Here is a 16688-nt window from a genome sequence, read left to right as displayed (position 1 = left end):
GCCTCAATCAATTGCTCAAGATTTCCTTTCAATACTTTTTTCCTGTCTCTTTCTCTGTTTACATTTCTTTTCTTTTAATTCTGAAAAAATGATTTGTGTGATGGAGTGTATGTAGAAGGCTCTAGCAAAACATAGCCGTATTACAGGTATTACCAAGACTTTCAGTGTATTATATTCTAAAAGAGTTGTCCTCCAAACTTAGCTCCAACTTGATTCACTTCAGCATTGTTCACATAGACCATGGGGTGAATAGCTAGAGTTAACAAAAAAATAATGAGAATTTGGTTGGTTTTGGTTGTCCGCATGTGTGCACCAAAACCTATATTTGCAAACTGTAATTAGGGAGTACTAGTTTGAGAGGTGGTTATGCCTGTCTGTTGAGGAAAAAGATGTTCACCCAAGACTCACATAAAAGCTTCTGTTTTCTTTAAATGTTTAAATGTATCTGCCTATGTATTTTATTAGACATGGAGCACTGGTATCTTGGCCTAAGTTATCTACAGTTATAAATTCCTATCTGGATTTGGGTTTTTCCATAATTCTCAGTAACTAAGGATAAAGCATATGAGATACAAATTTTAAGAACATATTACAGTCACTTTTATTCCAACAACAAAGCTGTGAGATATGTTTCTCTGAGTGTAGCTTTTCAGAATTCAGTGTATGCAAATGTATTTGTTCCTATTTATGTGACAGAGGTGGTAAAGTCTGAGGTTGAATTTTATTCCAGGAAATAACTAGGTCTGCTGACAGTTTTACAGTGCTTGGGTAGAAGGTGAAAGTTTACATTGCCCTTTCCAGTCCTTTCATGGCATAAAAAATTAACAATGCAAAGCGCATGGATTAATATCTAGTTGTTTGTTCTTGTTCTTTGCAAACATGTATAATCTTTAATAATCCTTTCTTGTATGTATGCCTTGTACAATCATGACTTTGAGGGCTGGCTACATAATAAAGTCTGAATCTTCACAAAGGAAGCAATGAAAGCATGTGCTCTGAGAGACATGTTACATTTTATAGCCTCTAACAGTTGGTTCCATTACTCCCAATTGCCATTAGAGGAGCTTCTCCAGCTACTCCATTCCCTAGTGGTTAATGAGAGAAATCTGTCCACAGTTTATACTTCTACTATGTCCTAGCCTCTCTTTACTGCTGTACCATTTGTTTCCTAAATGCATGAATATATAAATTGTATTAGTATTGACTGCCAGCCATTCCAGTTTGTGTTGTGATAGGTAATGTTTTGTGGCAGGATTTGGTGACTCTGTTCCTAATACTTGATCTGAATTTTTCAGCTGCATTTCACTGATATCCATATTTAAACAGTTCTTAGAGGTGAACCTGATGCTCTCCTATAAACAGTATAGCACATCTCTGAGCTGTCCCTCTTTTTGTATTTCTGCTGTGAACTGCATGGCTTTCAGATTGATCATTTATATTTTGTGTTAGCAGTAGATGACTGAACCCGCACACTCAAATGTTTTCCAAGACTTAGAAGCTCACAAAAAGAAAACGGATGTTTTGTCTCATGACGCAACTTAGTTTATAGTGAGTGTGGGCAGGGGCACAGTATCATGTTGTCCACTTGGCTTCTGTGCTTTAGGCACAGGCACTGTGAGTCATTTCTAGTTAAACATTTTGGCGGCTTGGTTGTATTAGGTTTTTTGAGCATCTTTCTGTTTGGGCTGTTTCTTTCACACCAGCCAATGTGATTTTTTTGGAGCAATTTCAACTGACTAAATGTATTTTCTCAACCAAATTGCTTGAGAGGAGACAACAGACTTATCATATGCACTCTAGTCATCCACTGAGCTGCTTGGTGGAGTGCACCAAATCAGGAGGCATGGACAGTCAAGGCATTGATTATTGATTGCAATAGTCTGTCCCCACAGATTCTGTCATGCTTTGAAGATTTCTGTTAAGGGGGTTAATTTCTGAGATGCTGATAAACTGCATTTTGATGGATACCATCTACTTATCTCACGCTTTTAAAAATGGCAAGCCAGCATATATTATTTGATGCACTTAGCTGTGTTGATAGTCAGTCTGACAGACAGCAATGTGTCAGTGATGCATTATGCCAAGGTGCACAAATACTGCAAGTGACAAGTAACTCCAGTTTTGGCACTCCTCCGTAAGGGGAAGCTTGCATTTGTTTTGATATTCAGAACCCACAGACAACTAATGATGTAAAGGCTAATCTGGGTAACTAGCTAGTCTTCTCATATTGCAAGTTCAACTAAGTAGAAAGATTCTAATGTTGAGATTTCTATACAAGAATCTATGCCTATAATTGAGAAAAAGCTTAAAAATACAGATCTTTTGAGTCATTGGAGTTATGAGTGCATGCAGTGGTCAAGCTAAAGTTAAACTCGGCTTGAATAAACCAGAATAAAGTTCATAGCCCAGATGTATGCCAACTAATGGAACGTACACAGTCTGTGAATATGTACAGTTACAGACTTTTATGATTAGTTTCAAAGATAAATTGATATGTTTATGCAAAAAAATTACTATAGACTGGCATTTAACATAAAGGCAATGTTATCATATCATACTTTAAGAGTGTTTTTCTCTATAGATTAGAAGGAGATTAGTGGATACCCTTTTTCGGTACTTTGCATTCTAGCATGTGACCAAGAAAATAATGAAATGGGTCTGAAAAAACAGTAAGAAATAACCATACAATGGAGAAACGAAAATCAGGGTAAAAAGAAGGCTGCCCAATTTGGTAATAAAGAAGTTAATAGAATAATTAAAAAAGGAGCTAGGAGAAATATCCTTTCTCAATGTACCTGCAGCTGTGAAGAACTTTAGTATTTAAGTAGCAACATTTCTTATAAGCCCCTAAGATGCTAGATGTTTTATTTTAAATTTCTGTTTGGTAGAACACCAAAAGGTTTTGAATGAAAGGATGCCATTTCAGTGAGCTTTATTTGAGGGTCTGAGGGAGCTTTTGTCAAACGATTTGCTAGGGCATCTTAAATGAATATGTCTCGGTACCACAACAGCATGGCAAAATCACCACACTGTAATAGACAGATCAGTCCCTTTGCTGCAATTGCCATAGCAAAGCAACAATTAAGCAGATTTTAAGATACAATTTATAATCGATCAGATCCTTAAACAGAAACATTTTACCTGAAATCACTGCTCAGCATCATACAATATTTTCTGCAGTAGAGGAATGGAATCATTAAGACAAAATATTTCAAGCAAAGGAGATCAACATAAAAAATAGGTTTTTTTGGTAGAAATTCTTAAATGTTCACTGCCCACTTGAATGTTAAACCATGTTGTAAATGATTGTGAAATATGAGTACTTCTCTTCCTTCCCCTTAAAATGCTGATACAGGGAGAATGGGGTTGAAGAGGTACTATAACCATAGGAAACAACCTTGGGGATGGTTTATACCACAAAAAAAACCCCAACTTTCTTTGTTATTGAATGTTAAAAATAATGTGCTTTTCACTGTATTGAACCAAGTGAATTTGTCTTTCAACAGTTTAAGCTGTAATGAAGTCTTCTGAAAGTATTAACCTTTTGACCTTGATAATGCTTCTCTATCAATATACTGAGCAGTATACGGGTAAATGTATCAATACACTGGTAGAAAAACAATAACTATTTTTTAAAGTGAAGCTGCAACAAAGTCATTGCAAAATCTTCTCTTCTTACTGTTCCAATTTTCCCTCTTTTATAACTTAAACATTGTTCCCAACAGCTTAATTCTCCATTTCCCTTTCCCCAGTCTTTCTTTTGATAGGTTTGACTTACTCTTTTTTATTTCTCATCTTCTTTTTTACGTTTCCTATTCAGTGGGGCTCATTACTTGCTGCATTTCTTTCTAGCATTGTTTCTTTTTGAATAATACTTCACTCTTTTGCAAGAAGAACAAATTTAAAGCAGCATCAGGATGCTAATACTCCAGTACTTTTCTTCCACTGTTTTCACTTGGTGTGTGTCATGTTCTAGACCATGACATAGTTTGCACAGTCTTTATGTCCAGCCAACTACCTTCTAACCGTCAGGTTCATCTCACTGTTCTATTTCTTTTTTGTTTTAAAAGTTTTCTGATGCTTTATCAAAGTTCTGTAGATTTTGAGGTACAGCTACCAGATTTTCTGAGCAAGGGAAGCCTGTTTAGAAAGGATTGTGCAAAAATAAGTTATTTCCTATTTGGCATGCAACTTATTGTCCTCTGAGGGCATATATTCTCTACTAAGTTACCATTCATCTGCTTTGCTCTGGACTGACTCAGTCTGCTGATATTAAAGCTAAAATAAAGCTGTCAACACTTTGTCAGAGCGTGAAAAGAAACGCGCACACGTAAAAATTGACATGCAGAACAAGGGGATGAACCTTGGCACACCTGGGAAGGGGAATCCCACAATACCATCCACAGAAGTGGATACTTGAGATTCTTCTTTTCCTGGAAAAGAAACAAGTTATTGATATTTTTATGTTTATTTGGAAGCCAATGATTACAACAAAGCAAATCTCTTGTAGACAATGCCTATAGACAGTAAGGCTTCACAGGATGTTCTTTTTTTCCCATTTTCTGTGTCTGCAGGAGAAAGATGTGATGATTACACCTATGCCATTTGCAAGGCCACAGGACTTAGGCCCATCTATTGCTATTGTAGCGAAGGTAAACCAAATTCAGGATCGTCTGCTGAAGAAACATGATATTGAGCTGTACATGCATCTGAACCGACTGGAAATTGCTCCACAGATTTATGGACTGTAAGTGTTTGCAAAGCATTATTTAATTTAATTCCTTCTATTTTTATTTCATTATATTGTGCCTTTTTTTCTCCTTAAATTTAGGATTAGAGGAATGGGGCTGAAAAGAAGTACTGCTTATCTCTTAGCACTTATTCAGTTGGCAGCATTACAGTAAATGACACCCCACTGTTATATTTGTGACAGTGGCATTCCCAGTGCAGATAAAGTCTGTTAAGTTACATATTAGAGAATTTGACAAAGACTCACAGTGCAGTGATGAAGTATGTACTGAATCAAGTACATATTCTACCTATGGTTTTCCTGTAAGAAGAAATGGGATAATAGGACACAAAGAAGGGGGGAAGGGGAAAATTATTAGCATTGAATGGTTTATTTACTTAATTTTATCACCAATACAGTATCAGTGAACTTTCTCCTATTGCAGTAATGGAGTTTTGGATACTGGTAATACAGGTGTGGTGGGGCACGTTAAAAGTTAAGGCATAGAGATAATAAAGTATCTGTATGCGGAGTCAGCCCAGGTAGTCCTTTTTCCATTAAAGTGGCTCAGATCCATTCAGGCGGTTGTGTATTGTGTGCCCCCGTTCCAGGGGGCGCTTATTGGGCCAGGTACGACTTCAGATGTGGCCTTGTCCATGTGTTTGCACAGCATTGCATCCAAACCAGTTATAGCTGCTATAGTCTGTCTGGGTCAATTCAGAGCGTGCAGCTTGGATGAACTATGAGTAACTGTGAACTGACTGTGATTTTGAGGAAGAATTTTGCCTTCATCTTCTGGAATTCTAGAAATTTGATTCATTTTGGTCATTCCTTAAAGAGTTGGCAAGCTATATGTGCAGTTGCAGTGACAGAAAAATAACACTTTATTTTTTTTATTACTTCTTGCAGTGATTTAAAATAAGGTTGGCTTTACCTTAAATGAAAAATAAAAAAGGTTTCATTTATAGGTGTGAATTTCCAAATGTAATTGTGAATTACATGTAACAACTCAATAGGAAATATAGAAAGGGAAGGAAAAGGTGACTGTGTAAATGTCAGGCCATAACTGCAATACTTAACATTAAAGTCTAATTTGATGCTATAGTGAAATGGAAAAATGCTGAGACGTAGTATACCCTCAAGAGAAGAGTTGAACTAAGACTAAGTAGTACTCCCAGACTTATAAATAACATATATTAGGACGATAAATGTAATTCTACAAAACTTATTTAAATAGTTTTGATAGGAATGGGTTACAGGGAGAGGAAGAATTAGCCAAGTTAAACTCAAGATATTAAAGGTACGAAGAGGACAGATTGTCCTATTACAGTATTTTTTGCGTAGTGTAAAGTTGTGTATTTTCTTAATATCTTCACTTGTCTGGAAGACAAAGCAAGCATCATTAATAAACTTCAGGGGTAGTAATGAATAAGTAGGCAGTATAAATATCAAGGAAAACAAAAAGACAGTGTTTCTTTTTTTATGAAGGCTTATGAAAACACACAGAAAATAAAATAAAATAAACCTCAGAAATTTGCAAACATATTTTGGGGCAAAAATAATTTGTACTGTAGGTATTCACTTCAGTATAAGATTTTGCCTTTCAGTATGAGAAATAATTGAAAGAAAAAATCAGACTTTAGCTCAAAACATAACATAATAACAGAAGAACGGTGCAGTCTGGTGTGGCATAAATAGAACTGAATCTGAATAAAGAAATTTACAGTTAAGGGAATGAATTATGAGAGAGAGCTTCAGGCTGACTATCAGGAAAACCTTACTAACGGGAGCTGTTAGACTGTAAAATAATATATCAAAATTAACAAAGGAAAAACCATCAGAATATTTTAAAGACAGGCTTTGAAAAGCTCTCAGAAATGGATAGTATCATAGAGAATGAGTCTGCATTGGCAGAAGAGGAAAGTAGGTTGCCTGTGAGGTCATATCCTTCTCTTGATTTCTGATTTAATGTAGAGGACAGGAGAACAAGAAAGGGAAAGGAACATGACTGTGTTGTATTATTCTCACCTTTAATAATGTCTGAACTCTTCAGAATAGTAATTTCTAGTAGTGAGCCAGCTGACAAGTCTCAGATGCTGGATCTTTTCCTGTATTTAACATTCCTTGAACTAGAAACAGCATTTCTTAAACATAATAGGTTATTAATAATTGCTAAACATAACCCAAGTGCAGAATTCATGTGAGCTTTTTGTTGAAGTTTATTGTTTTGCTGAAGTTTGTTGGATTTGCCGACAATAAATATTCATCTGTCAGCCTTGATATCACTCAAAAAATATACAGGAAGACTGGGAACTTCCCTCAAAAGATACTGTGGCATTCCTGGTGAAGAGTATCAACATGAAAGGCTTGTACTTAGTGGCAGTCTTCCCTAGCCTAAACAAGTTACACAGTTTACTTTTCAAAAATACAGTATTTTGTACTTGGCATCCTTCTGTAACCTTTTGGGGCAAGATAGAAGCAATTCTTACTTACTCTTGTATTTTCATATGGTTGATTTCAACCTTTGATGTTTACAAATAGTCCTTTTATTTTTTAAATGCTAGGGAGACTTGTTCTGCTGGGAGGTCAGGTACATTGTCTGTTGTATATTTCATGTTCAGAAACTGTCCTTTAAAATAAAATGTGGTTACACACTTCTTGAAATTATGCTTCCCTGCTTACACCACCAACTTTAACAGGCATTTCAGTATGTGTGGTACAACTCATTAATTTTGGTTGCTGTCCAACACTGCAAAGGTTGTATGCCGTTTTTTTGGAAAAGTATACTCATTATAGTGTTTATCACATCAATGTGAAAAATGTTTATTTTTTTCTTTATCAGTTAGTCCTCTGCAAACCATGGTGTCATTAGCCTCAGCCTGGTATGCCATGGCTGGGAGGTGCTGCCAGTTTAATAGAAATCTTTTCTCTGGGTAGTTTACATTTTGTGAAGTTTTAGCTCAAGGGAGTGGATTTCTTTCTCTTCTGGAGGGCATCAGTGAACAGACTTCGCATTACCTGACTCTCTCATTTCATTGCTGATCAGAAAGAGAACCTTGTTAGGTGTAGCAAGGTGTACTAGGGTCCTGGCTATGCCATACTTCTGTGCTCAGGTCATTCAAGTTGGTGTCGTATACAATAGCAGCCTTAGCACAGGAATTTCTGTGGCTGGAAATTTTGTGAGACCGCACATTCATTCACTTGCAGTCAGCCGCTGCGTATCCCTGAGATAATTATTCAGCTGCTATTAATATCAGCTGAAATGGAACCAGCAATACAGAGATAAAGGCTTTATGCCTTATCATTCATCAGTCTTCTTTATTTGCCATGTCTCTAGCTTGTTTTTAGACCCTAAGATAATGTTTTGCAGAATAACATTGTTTCACGTTCCTGGTAGCACTGCGAATTGCGTACAGTCTAACCAAACTATAATAATTATCTAATCATATCTAATTTTGTACTTTGTAAAGTAAAGCACAAGAATGGTTTGAAAATAAAATGGAATTGATTACATTAACAGTTCAGTGACGTGCTTCCTGATAATAAAGTTTTCTCTAAATAAAAACAAAAAAATGCTAAGATTGAACAAAAAGATTGGATACTCTGAAGGGTTGACAGACTGAATATTCAGTTTAATTGTAAAATTAGATGAGTTAACAATGATTAATGTCCTAGATTAAATGGTATTCTAGTGTTAATTTCCCTGACCCTTACATCTAATTCATGTTAAAGTACAAAATAATTATTGCAAAACCATTCTGCAGTTTCTGCAGTGGCCAGTGTTTGCAGAGGCAAATTAAGCAGGTTGTGCTCTCAGCTTGGGAAAGGACAAGGTTTGAGGAAAGTCTTCATATATCTGTATTTTAGGACATTTTCTTCCATTTATACTAATCTGTAGTAGAGGACTTCTTTTACATTTCATTGAAAAGATGAATCTATTGGAAAAGTCCCACATAATGTCATTATTACTACTTTATTTTATGTACTGAGGGTTTCAAAGTGAATTACGTTGCATCAAATGAAATTCTCATAGAACTGCATGCAATAAGTACAGCCAGATCATGTAAATATGTATGGTATGGTTGTATAGAAATAATGCACACAAAGATAATGACAAGGCATAAGTGTAAAAGGCTTTATTTAAGAACAAAAATTAACTGTTGGCATAAACTCACTAGCTTCTGCATCATAACACTGATGGCAGTATTATATTGGTTAAGCAAACTCTTTCTAAGCACATATCCAACAGACAATAAAGTGCATGCAGAAGTAAGCGTAAATATTTCATGATAGCTTAATCTCAGTACAAAAAAGGCCTTCTTAGAACATTCAGTGCCGATGACTTTGCCTCCCGCTGCCACTCTGCTTTATGATGATCAATCAGATAGACATACTGCCTACTGCAGTTTGAGATGCAGTTTTAGCCCTTTAGGCTGATACCACAATTATACTTCAGGAAGAAGCCTACCTCATGAAGCAAAGGAAAAAAAAAAAGAGGAGAAGGATGCAAACTAAGTTACAGGGTAACTAGGCACAAGTGTAGATCTGAAGGTAGCATTAGAAAGGTTATGTTACAGCAAAGTCAACAGCAGATGTGCTGCTCCACTATTACTATTCTTAGTTGCTTTGCTATGAGCACTGCTGTGGGGCATCCACCTGTTTTAGTTTCTCTCCCATGCCATTACGGTACCAGGCAGTATTCTTTTCTGTAACCATATTGGTCTCTGGAGGGAGAATTTAAAGGATTTTACCTGTGCAATAAAGGAACATAAATCATATTTACTGTATCCAGAAAAAAAAAAAAATCCCACTAGTCATCAGAATAAGAAATCTTCATGATCTCCAGAAAAAAGTAGATCAAGGATCAGTCTTGTAAGGAGAACTTTACAGATCATGCAGGATGCCTGGGTTTATTTTGGATTCTCACACTTAATGAAAAATTGAGAGACATAATATATGGCATGGTCCAAACCAATTACAGTTCCTGTGTAGTTTTTAATCCAGTGTCATCAATTAATTGGACAGCAATTACAACGAAAGCAACTTTGAGCTATTGTGCCTGTAGTAGGGGAACCACCAAAATCTGGCCTTGCTATTAAAATAAATTAGCATCTAGCAGTGGCTAAGACTAAGCAAATACAAAGTCTTTCTGAACAAAGTAATAATTCGCATTTGAATGTCCAGGACCAAATTAATCCTGAACTTAGTAACTGGTATTGCTGTTGATTTCCAGTAATTTTTTTCTGTTTGACTTAAACAAAGCATTACACATAAAGCAGATTTTAATGGAATACAAATCCTAGCTTATCTGTCAGTAGAGGGCTTGTTAGGGATTTAATGCCAGATGAACAGGACTTTCTAAGAAAAGTTACCATCCACTGTTGGTCCCAGAAGTTAAGAAGAGATACAGTCTACTAGATTTTTAGATAAAGTTTTTGGGGGGCTGACTCAGACATCTGAAGACTTTACTACGAATTCTATCTTGCATAGTGAAAAAAGTAGTGTAAGAAGAAACTTGTACGTTCAAGTTAGGTGACAGAAGAAAACACATCTGAAGCTAATTTAGAAAGCTACAATATATTTTGATGGAGAGAGGGATTGCCTCACCTACTGTTGACACACCCGTTGTATTGCAGTGGTTTACTACCTCAAAGGATTTGCTCTATCCAAATAAATGTGGACAATTCTTGAAGCATCAGGATAGGTATCTTACTTTCAGGCAGCAAGCAAATCCTGCTTAACTCTAGAAGCTGATTGTCTTCTGTTTTGAAGTGAGGCTGCTCACCCTTTCGTGTTCTTAAATGATACATATCTGTTGCTCATTGTTGAGTTTCTCCATAAAGCTTTCTGGTTCATTGATTGAAAAAACGTGTATTTCATTTTGTGCCGCTTCTTGTTGTATATTAGGTTGAAGATTATAGCATGATGAACTTTCGATTTTGTCCTTTTTCCTGACTGTCACAAATAGTATTTTAGTCTTACCTTAGACTTAAGATTTTAACATATACGTAACATAAAAGCCCACTCTATACACAGAATGAAGGATTGGTTGAGGTGTCAAGAGTGTTCATCTGAGTTTTACTCTCCTGCCGCATAATTATGTGCTGAGATGATAATGAGTAGTACTGAATGGCTGTGAGGATGGAATGCAGATTTGTCATTATGTTGCTCCTTGATGCAGGTGATGTGCTTCCCATATGAAGTACAGGGAATTATCTTTATCTGGGAAAGAAACAAGCAAGAAAGCTTCCATTTTGACTTTTGCCACATACCCCTAAAAAAAAAAATCTGGTGGCATTAAACATAAGTAGGCTTAGAGACCAGTGGATTTGAATGGAATAAATATCTTCTGAAACCTGATGATTTAGTAGGAATATATACAGGTCTTTGGAAGGCTGTCTTTGTCTTTTATTTTTTTTTTCTTTTACTTTTGTAGTCAATAGCTATTGACTATAAAAGCTGAACACGGATGGAGAATTTCTACTTTAGTAAGGAATTGAAGGTGCCATATATCAACTATTTATTTCTCCTTTTCTTTCTTTACACTTAAATCACATCAGCTGTTCAGGTTAATCAGTACTGTTTAATTTAGTGCATCATTTTGTTTCTTTCAATGACACAGAACTTAGTCTAGAAAACTCATGTTGGAAATTGGTACAGAAAAGGCAATAGGTAGGTCAAGTAACTGTTGCAGAAGGCAGTTATCTCAGCATATGCCTAAAAAATGAAACTGTGCTACAATGTCCATGTTAACATGATATTAGTAGGAAAAATACAGCTCTTTGGACTTAAGCGCTTGCTAGGTTTGCTGGCAACCAAAGCATTTCCCATAGAATCCAGTCTGCAGTTAATTCATGTTTTGGCTAACCAGTGCTTCATCCTCAATGCTTATTCTTACCTGGTCTGTCTGAATCAACGTAGTATGAGCATGCAAACATATGTTATTAGCATGCCCTTTATTTTCCTGTGAAGACACACCTTTAGAAATTATAATAAAGCAATGAAGAGAACCGTGTGCACCATCCAGCAGGGGAAGATCATCCTGTCATTAGTCCTTAAGGTAAAAACCAATACCCAAAGATAGTCTGAAGACTAATACAGACAGAAGGTCGCCCTGAGAATCTTTTGGTTCTTTTGCATCATCTTGATGCACATAAAAAAGACCCGCACAAAGAGGAACCTCAACAAGAGCAATGCAGACAACCTATATGATTTGGTCTATACGTTCTGAGTCTTCTCTGGCAGTTGTTTTACTGAGCGTACTTGAGTTGGATAAATGTATGGCAGTGTTGGAAGTGCGTGCAACAGGAAAAGGTCCTGCCCTGAAAATAATGCAACTGACTGTCCTAACTTTTAAAATAGGTAAGCTGGATAGTAGTTCTCCATGACCTTGTGAACCTCTTTCCAACATCTTGCTAGAGTTGTGGAAGCTTCAGTGATAAAAAAAAAATCTTGTTCCAAATAGGTGCATGCCTTGAGTATCTTTTCTGGTTCTGATGTGGTTTTGAGCAAGAAATTTTAAAAGTATCCTATGAAATATTAAAGCAAGCCAGCCATATCTGAAGAATAAAATCCATTAACACAGGTTACAGGAACAGGTTGCTCAAGAGTAGCACTTTTAATTAGGGTGGACAATTTTTTGTAACTTTTGCATATTGTATGAATTCACAATATTTTAGTTTAGGTGAAGAATGAGAAATTATGTTTGAGAAACATCTCTAAAAATAGAATTATTTTACCAAACTAATACTGCAAAAATAATGAGACTATTTCATCACCTCTTGTACTGAATGTAATAGCATGAGGCCCTAAAGGGATAAGTTACAGAACTTAGCATGAAGGCCCCACACATTTTGGCAAGAAGAGAAAATCTGTGCACAGCACTGCAAAATAGAATTGCCTAGTGAAAAAGAACAAAAGCAGACAAGAGTAGGAGCTGGTTTCAAATACATGTTTTGAAATCAATGAATGAGTCACACTTGAATTTTTACAGAAAGCCAAGGGTGCTGCTCTTCTAGTTTCTTCCTCTGAAAACACTCTTAACATACCATTTGCAGCTTGATATCGACTGCCATTGATGACTTCCTGGAATTTCCAGATAGCACTGTTTATAAGGAAAGAAGGTAGTGCATGCACCTAGACCTTGTTACTCAGTATTGAATGTATTGACAACAGGACAATAATTTTTCCCAGATTTCAGGGAAGCAAAACGGCATCACCCAATATAACATCAGCTTGGGAAGTCCATGAGAGAACATCTCTTTTGGTAGACCTTTACATTGTCATCTGTAATTTTTAATGATCTGCTTTGCTTTACTTCTTACCACCGTATTTGAAATTAGGACCATGTTATCGTGCTTTCTCCGATTACCTTTATATAAAATATTGGTCCTTGAAGTCTGAAAAAGTGTCCAATACAGTGATCTTTGAATGCCACACAAGCAATATATTTTATTTTGCTTTTGATACTGAGAAAGGGGAGAGAGAAAAGAAATACCATATTTTCTGTCCTTTAAGTTCATAACATAATATCATGTAATAAAATACAATATAATGAAACTCCCCCTGCTTCTGGTTGCTGTTACTCCTACCAGTAATGCTACCATGTTTTTATTAGCAGAGGTGGAGAAATTTGTAAAAAATGTTTTGATACTTTGGATAAATCTATACACATATGCGGATGTGCAATGTAGCAGCAGCATAACTGTGTAATATGTTGTATGTTATTAAATATTTTTACAGTGCTTAAATCAAAATTCTGGACAACATCTAAACACCGTTCTTAGTTGTTTACGTCAGCAAATGTTGTGTGAGCTGTTGGAGTTTAAGCTTGAGCCTTGTGGTTTATTCCATTTCTCCTAATAAGTACACATGAGAATGACATGCAAAATTGGCAGTATCAGGTTTTGGTTTTTTTTAATAATGCACATAGAGTTAACTAGAAGTATATGGGATATCTTGAATCAAAGAATTCTTCTCGTTGTCTTATTTATCTATGAGAAACATCACGAAAGAGTAATCAGGCAATAGAAGAAAACAAATAATTCCCACAGAAAGTTTGCAACATGCCAATGTGCTTAATATCTAGAAGCGTTAATGATGACACATTTATATTTGTATAGACTGAACAGTAGAAAAGATAATGGTATCTTTGACCTTAGCGATTCATATCTTAGTATTAATGGTTTGACATGTTACATGTATTGAAAAATTGTTTAAAATAATTGGAATAGATTTAATTCTCCTTTTTCTTATTTCAATAACTGTAATCAGAAAAACCTTTTTAATGGTGTAATCCCATATCCAACCAAAGTACTTAGTTATACATCCTGCTTTACTGTACATATGAGCTCTGGGACTCTCCTGCCGTAATACATCCCCTGATTTATCTTCTGTCTAAACTATTTCTTACATTCTGTGCTGCAGCCTTTGATATTCCCTGTGACATCATGAGACAGCTGTGTTACATTGTGTTTAAGCAGTACTAAACCTTTAAACTTTAAACGAATATTTTTCTTCTTGGAGGTATAAATAGAATATGTAATAAGCATCTGTGGGATATGCAATTAATGTCACTTGTGAGGAAAGACCTTCATGATGCACTTGGGTTTTGGCACTCTTAAATTATGAGCTCTTTACTACACTCATGGGATAAATCCCATATTCCCCAGATGCTTATTATGTATCTTCCATCTCCCTTAATTCCTATTAGCTGGATTAGTAGTTGTTCTGATGTTGAGGTTTATGGTAATTTAACTGGGGTCGTTCTCAGTGATCAATAAATAAACTTCAAAAGTTTAGTAATTTTTGTTTTCTAGCAATTCCAGTGTATATAGCTGTTACAATTTACATTAAATGCTAGTTGGATATACCAAAAACTTTGGTCAGCTGTGGATGCTGGTGTATCCATTACCTGAATTTCAAAAAACAAGCAAATATATAAAAGCAAAAGATTTCAATAGTAAGGAATGAGCTGAATTACAAGGTTTTGGGGTGACTGAGACGGGGTATTTCCTTTAGCATCTGCAAAGGTTAAAAAAACTAATTCGCATAGAGAATAAATATTTTGTTGTTAAGTGACGGTATTATTAATGTTCTAGTCAGAGTCATTATCTGGAGAGTTTGTCAAACTGGTACAGAATGGCCTAGATTAGTTATCAACTCAGGAGCAAATAAGATTTTTAAAAGACTCAATAAAGTCCAGTGATTAATTGTTATATATTCTGATTCATGCCTATCCCATTTTATCTAATTTAATAAAAGTCTAAAATGATGATTAATCCTTTCACACCAGCAGTTGCTGGTACATCCATTATATGTCCAATCTGAATTCCTCTGCCAAGGAGTTAACTACTATTTTGAACTTGGTGTGAAAAATATCATTATAAATTTCATTAACCTGATCATCAAATTTAAAAAAGTCAACTCGTAAAATCCATTACTACATATCATGCATCGAAGATTAAAAACTGGTCCTCAGTGGGCAGGAATAGCCAGGATTTAATTCCCACAGCATATGTTTAAAGTGCTCATATGACATTATTGTATCTGTAATTATCAGAATTTTATGTTTATTAACCCAAGTGAATTAAGAATCTTGTTTTGCGTAAAATTTAGCATGCATGTTAAATTGACCATTAATTCAGAGCATATCAATGTATATGTATCTATTACAAATGCAAAGATATTTGTTTAGCATATTGTAATAATTTTAGCATTTAGAGAATTGCCTTCCTTTCATTTTTCCTTCTCGGATAAAATAATTTACTTCTTCCGTGCTTCCAGTTGGCTATCTTTGTGTGAATCCCCATGGGTGATATTGATTTAAATCTTACTTCAAGTAGTCCTTCTGGGGGAATCTTGGAGTATTTCATGTTTGCACTATATCTCAACTGTAACTAAGTCTTCAATAAGATGTTTTTTCCAACTGTGACACTGGTTATTCCTCACTGCTGCTTGGCCCATCTGTAGTTAGATCCAAGAGAGATGCCTCTACGTTGTACATTAAATGTGCCTCGGCATAGCAATAGGCACAAAACCTCACAACGGGGCGGGATTCGGGATGGGTTCATTGCTTATTCTTAACAGGGTTGGTCAAGATGGAAATTCAGTAAACACATGAAAAATACACTGCAGGAGAGTCCAGGGAGCCCTTCTTTTCGCCATCCATTTAGGGGTTGGGACCAGGGTCCCACTGCCTCTGCAACCACTGCCTCAAACCTGGCCCAGGGCTGGGGCGGGGCCGGCCCCACCCCCCTGGCCGGCCCCGCCCTGCCAGGCCCCGCCCATCCCCACCAGGCCCCCCCCTCCACATGGCGTGCCAGCGGTTTCCTAGGAAACGGCACCGGCCGAGCCACCATGTTAGAGGAAACCAACCCAAATGGCAGCATTAAAATGTTTTTAAAATAGTGTATGTAATGCACCATAGGAAAAAATAGAAAACAGGTAGTTGGGACAGAGAGCCTTTATTGCTATGCAGTCATTAAAAAAATGGATTATTTTTCACTGGTGGCTGCAAAATGAGGTCCCTTGGTGGACTCCAAACAGAGGGATAAAAGTCACCCGGTTTGCTCATCACCATATCTATACTATGTGTGCGTGAAATAACTGCTTAGAGAAAGCTTTGGGTGTTTCACGACACGGTGAGTAAAAATTTTTACTTGCCAGTAAAAATGCCTGCTAGTATCCACTGGCCCACGCCTGACTCCAGCTTTTGCAAAAATAGGAACTGTGGGGTTTTTATCAAACCAAAATCACCATTATTTTATTTTTTTATTTTAAAAAAATTAAGTTTTTGGAACAAATATGAAAATGCACCTCCTTCCCAAAAGAGTTTTTTGACTGCAGGATCCACTTGGGCTCCAGACATAAAATGGAGACATAACCGGTGCTGGATGGCGATGCTCCTGCGAGCAGCCGACTGTGGCTTCTGCCTTCTGCACTTGGCACGCCGTAAGTT

The 16688-nt window shown here is 36.3% G+C and overlaps 1 protein-coding gene across 3 annotated transcripts in view; it reads left to right on the top strand.

The window, feature by feature from the left end:
• The window catches only part of TBC1D5 (TBC1 domain family member 5), a 196894-nt gene that overhangs the window by 64928 nt on the left and 115278 nt on the right, over positions 1-16688 (top strand). For all 3 annotated transcript variants that reach the window (XM_075704984.1, XM_075704982.1, XM_075704985.1), the window contains one exon: positions 4575-4747. In XM_075704984.1, coding sequence (XP_075561099.1) covers positions 4575-4747 — 173 coding nt within the window. The remainder of the gene's footprint in view (positions 1-4574; positions 4748-16688) is intronic.

Source organism: Pelecanus crispus, chromosome 2 (assembly GCF_030463565.1).
Source record: "Pelecanus crispus isolate bPelCri1 chromosome 2, bPelCri1.pri, whole genome shotgun sequence".
Classification (NCBI taxonomy): domain Eukaryota; kingdom Metazoa; phylum Chordata; class Aves; order Pelecaniformes; family Pelecanidae; genus Pelecanus; species Pelecanus crispus.
The sequence above is the reverse complement of the archived record's forward strand: the minus strand, read 5'-3'. Positions and strand labels throughout refer to the sequence as shown.